At 35.4% G+C, this 4,073-nt stretch overlaps 1 protein-coding gene across 1 annotated transcript in view; it reads right to left on the bottom strand.

Annotated features, from left to right (window-relative positions):
* Positions 1 to 3,138, bottom strand: part of LOC106478405 (transcriptional repressor scratch 2-like) — a 27,284-nt gene extending 24,146 nt beyond the window's left edge. Inside the window, exon 1 of the mRNA XM_022382002.1 lies at positions 2,617 to 3,138. Coding sequence (XP_022237710.1) covers positions 2,617 to 2,755 — 139 coding nt within the window. The 5' untranslated portion in view covers positions 2,756 to 3,138. The remainder of the gene's footprint in view (positions 1 to 2,616) is intronic.
* Positions 3,139 to 4,073: the final 935 nt, after the last annotated feature.

Below are 4,073 nucleotides of genomic sequence, written 5' to 3'. Positions count from 1 at the left end.
TTGTTATTTGAAAGGAAGTATAATAACTAGAACCTGTTGTTATTTGAAAGGAAGTATAATAACTAGAACCTGTTGTTATTTGAAAGGAAGTATAATAACTAGAGCCTGTCGTTATTTGAAAGGAAGTATAATAACTAGAACCTGTTGTTATATGAAATGTGGTGATAATTACTAAGTTTTCTTGTGAGGAAAAACATTTCTTTCAAGTTCATCCGAAATATTTTATTTTGACGACAATGTGTTTAATTGTTTTATTATATTTAACTTGAATAGAATCATTGTGGAAAATGTCTGAAATCCTAAGTAAATGTTACAAAACAGAGAAGCAAATCTGCTCTGAGAACTAATGTTGGCTTATAGCAGAAACCTAACACACACAAAAAAAAACATATTTTATCTAGAATCTTCAGTGGTACTTATTTTTAGCTTCCAATTTCAGGGGAATTAGTGTCGATGACATGTCACAGTTTCAGTGTCAAAAATAGAACGTGTTTTTCAGTTGCAAGTATATTAAATTTCAATCTTATTAAATAAACAAGGATTTTAGTAAACATCTAATATGAATGAAATTTCCCAAACTGTTTTTTTTTTATATGAACGAATAAAAATCAAAAATGAGTCAATAGGCAGACAGTAATACTTTATGTTAGAGCTTTCTCTGCTTCTTAGTGACGTTAAACTTGGATGAAAGCTTTTGTAAAATCAATAGTGTTCGGTACATTATTGATAAGAAATTATTGTTCCAGAGATTAGATGCGAAATTATTAGAATATTTCACTGTGCACAGTATTTTAAATATTAATTTTTGTATAAATACTTATATATCTGGATGTACCGAAATAATATATCATTTAAAAAGAAAAAAGTACAAAAATACGTAGAAGATACTCCATAACTGGCTATAAGAAAATAAATCCAATGGTCCTTTTTTCATCACGTTTCCATCGATAGAGCTAAAGGTTTTAAACTTATTTTCTGGGTTACTTTCATCATTATTTAGTGCCCTCAATGAAAACGTAATTCTTGTAACAGGAAAACAATCTAAAATAAGTGAATGTTACTTGGTTTATTATTGCAAGCGCTATAAACGTGAATGTATATGGAACATCAAGAAATAGATTAGGTACAGAAATGTTCACGTCATTACGTAACGCGAACGTCTGTGAAAACAAGCAATTTCAATATGGCCGGCGCCAGCCTGCGGCTATCAACAAGTGGAAGACCCTCAAATCGAACTTGTACAAAAGACTGACGTAGTAAACGCTGCTCGAAACAAAGTGAGTCACGAACACTGAGTATTTCAGGCTTCTAGATAACATATACGATTAGCTTAGCTTGAGTATAATTTTGTTTCTGTACGTTTACGGTAAATGTTTCGTTGTGGACAGTAATGATATCAAACTTGCAGTGTTTAGAATGTGTATTCTGTGAAGAGAAGTGGACGCCCTTTCTTTTATCGAATATTCCCGTATCAAAAACTTTATGATTCTGCTTAATTACCTAAAGAAGTAACTTGTCGTTTTTATTTCAGTGATCTATCAAACAGTAAATTAAGACAACTATATTTTCTCCCGAAATAACAACATGCGACTGTTTGTAATTCAGCAGCCTTTCACTGGTTAGCTTACACTATATTCACCGTTAAAGGTTTACTGTGAAGTCATGTATCACTCCGCAGAAATCGCACCAATCTCACTGTTAGATCTAATCTTTCCATAAGATACCAAACAAGGATGAAGCCATTATCTTAAGGAGTGCCATCAAAAGAGAATCCACAAAAGATGGGTTCGGGCTAAAATATTTTTGTTTAGCTTACAACGCTAAGTACCACAGTAGATTAAGACAAGACTTACACATGTACAGTAAATTTAATGAGGTTGAAAACTAAACTATTTAATTAAAAGATGCATGAAAAATTGTACAGATTCACTAAAGTACGCTATTTTTAGAAACGTTTTAAAATAATTCATTTTAATCAAAGCAGAGTTCCGCCTAAGTCATTGTGATGTTTAAATGTCAAGACGACACTATTATTTTTAAACAAAAAAATGTTCGCGTATTTGCAATTTATGACATGAAATGAAATCGCAGCTTGTCCTTCCTTTTATTACTGTAAAGAGAGAAATATTTTCATTGTTGACTTAACCTTTGATCTACCGTCGCAAACAAATTATTATTAATAACTCATTGGATCGCGCAAGTGGATATGAGCAACCATGTGTTAACAGAAGTACAAAAGATAAGGTTTATATGTTTCAGTGAGTAGTAAAGACTAAACCAGAAGCAACTAAAACAACATAACGAAAAACACGAGTTAACAACGGTACTGAAATATGAAGTTCGGTACTTAATAAGTAAACAACGCATTCAGACTAACACCTGGTTTTAACAAAGCGCACGGTCTACAAACTCAGTGCAAAGCAGTTCTTACCATGAAGCTGGTAATTAATACTTAAAGCAGTTCTTACCATGAAGCTGGTAATTAATACTTAAAGCAGCTCTTACCATGAAGCTGGTAATTAATACTTAAAGCAGCTCTTACCATGAAGCTGGTAATTAATACTTAAAGCAGTTCTTACCACAAAGCTGGTAATTAATACTGAAAGCAACTCTTACCTTTACCAAGTGGAATGACGAGAGGCGGAGGGCTAGGTGCTGGGGCTGCCTCTGTGGGGCTGGGGGGTTCTCGTTCCTCCCATCGGTATGAATAGTCGATAAGGTGCTTCACTTTTTTAACTAAAAATGACCGCGGCATATTGACCAGTACCCAAACACAGCCTATGGTCGTTAGGGTTAACAAATTCAACCGACCAGCAACAGGAGAGAACTTCCGTAGACAGCAGTTGCTGAAACACCGTAAACCCACTGACTGAGCTCTATCTCTGTATGTGTGCTGTAGAGAATGACGCTTTTGGATTTCAGCTAGCGAGTCTACTCCACAGGTTTTCCGTGGTCGATTTTTGGCAGCATCTACCACGATTTGGCGGCTCCGTCCTAGCGAAGTGTCCCCGCCCTCCGCCGGTCATATGGATTGCCACACTTGGCTGGTCCTTACAGTTTCAAATGTCTGCTTGGCTATTAGGTCAGCTATCATCAACAAATGTACCAGTTCGCGTTGCTCGCACCCTCACGAGCTACTCTTCTGTTGTCTACAAGCAAGCCTAGTCTGAGCACGCGACGCACAGCGCGTGATCCTAATTATTCTCTTTGCTTCCTCTGCAAGGACGACGTCAGCTGGCGCATGGTCAGGGGCGCAGGGTAACAGCTGGACACGGTTCCCTGGGACCAGATTTTATTGTCTTCTAGGGACGGTAAATACAGCTTGCACTGGAATAGGAGACCCACGACTTTCAGCATGGTTGTTAGCTATAACGTATCTCTTAATAACTTTTACGTGTATAATATATAAGCATGCACCTATTTATATATATACATACATATATGTCTGTATACGTTAGCACATGGGTACCGAAATTATACAGTGCTAATGCACACACCCTAATGTGCTGAAATAATCAGTTTTGTTGTTTCAAATCCTGTAATGAAATCAATCTTTTGAAAGAAGAAGTAGATTATTGTGACAAGAAAAGACAAAATCTCTAAACAAGTTGCTTGTGCACTTTTTCCTTTCAAGCTCACTCCCTCCCTCCGTCCCCCCCCCAAAAAAAAACAGTTTTTCTCATTCATATTTTCGAAAATAAATAATACGTTATCAAAAACTGATATCTTTATGTACAGAAAAATAATTTAACACTTCAAAGAAGCTTTTGTAACCAATTAATTAATAAAGATTATTCTAGAAAAATAGTCCGGAATTAAAACAACAAATGTACTTAGGTAGCATTTAAAAAACAAAATCTACTGATTTGGTTCTCAGATGTACTCATACATGGGAAAACACTTAGAGGTAACATGCTGTATAAGGCTCCTCCTCTTCTGAAACTCAACCAATAAGAAAAAAAAAGGCTTGGAACATTACAAAAATCAGTGTGAAAAGGTTCTCCTCTCTTATAACTCAATTACAGCGAAAAAAATAGTAAAATGAAAGAAGTCAATTAATAGGAAAAAGGCTT

Source organism: Limulus polyphemus, unplaced genomic scaffold, assembly GCF_000517525.1.
Source record: "Limulus polyphemus unplaced genomic scaffold, Limulus_polyphemus-2.1.2 Scaffold209, whole genome shotgun sequence".
NCBI lineage: Eukaryota > Metazoa > Arthropoda > Merostomata > Xiphosura > Limulidae > Limulus > Limulus polyphemus.
Note: the sequence above shows the minus strand (reverse complement) of the source record. Positions and strands in the feature narration are given on the sequence as shown.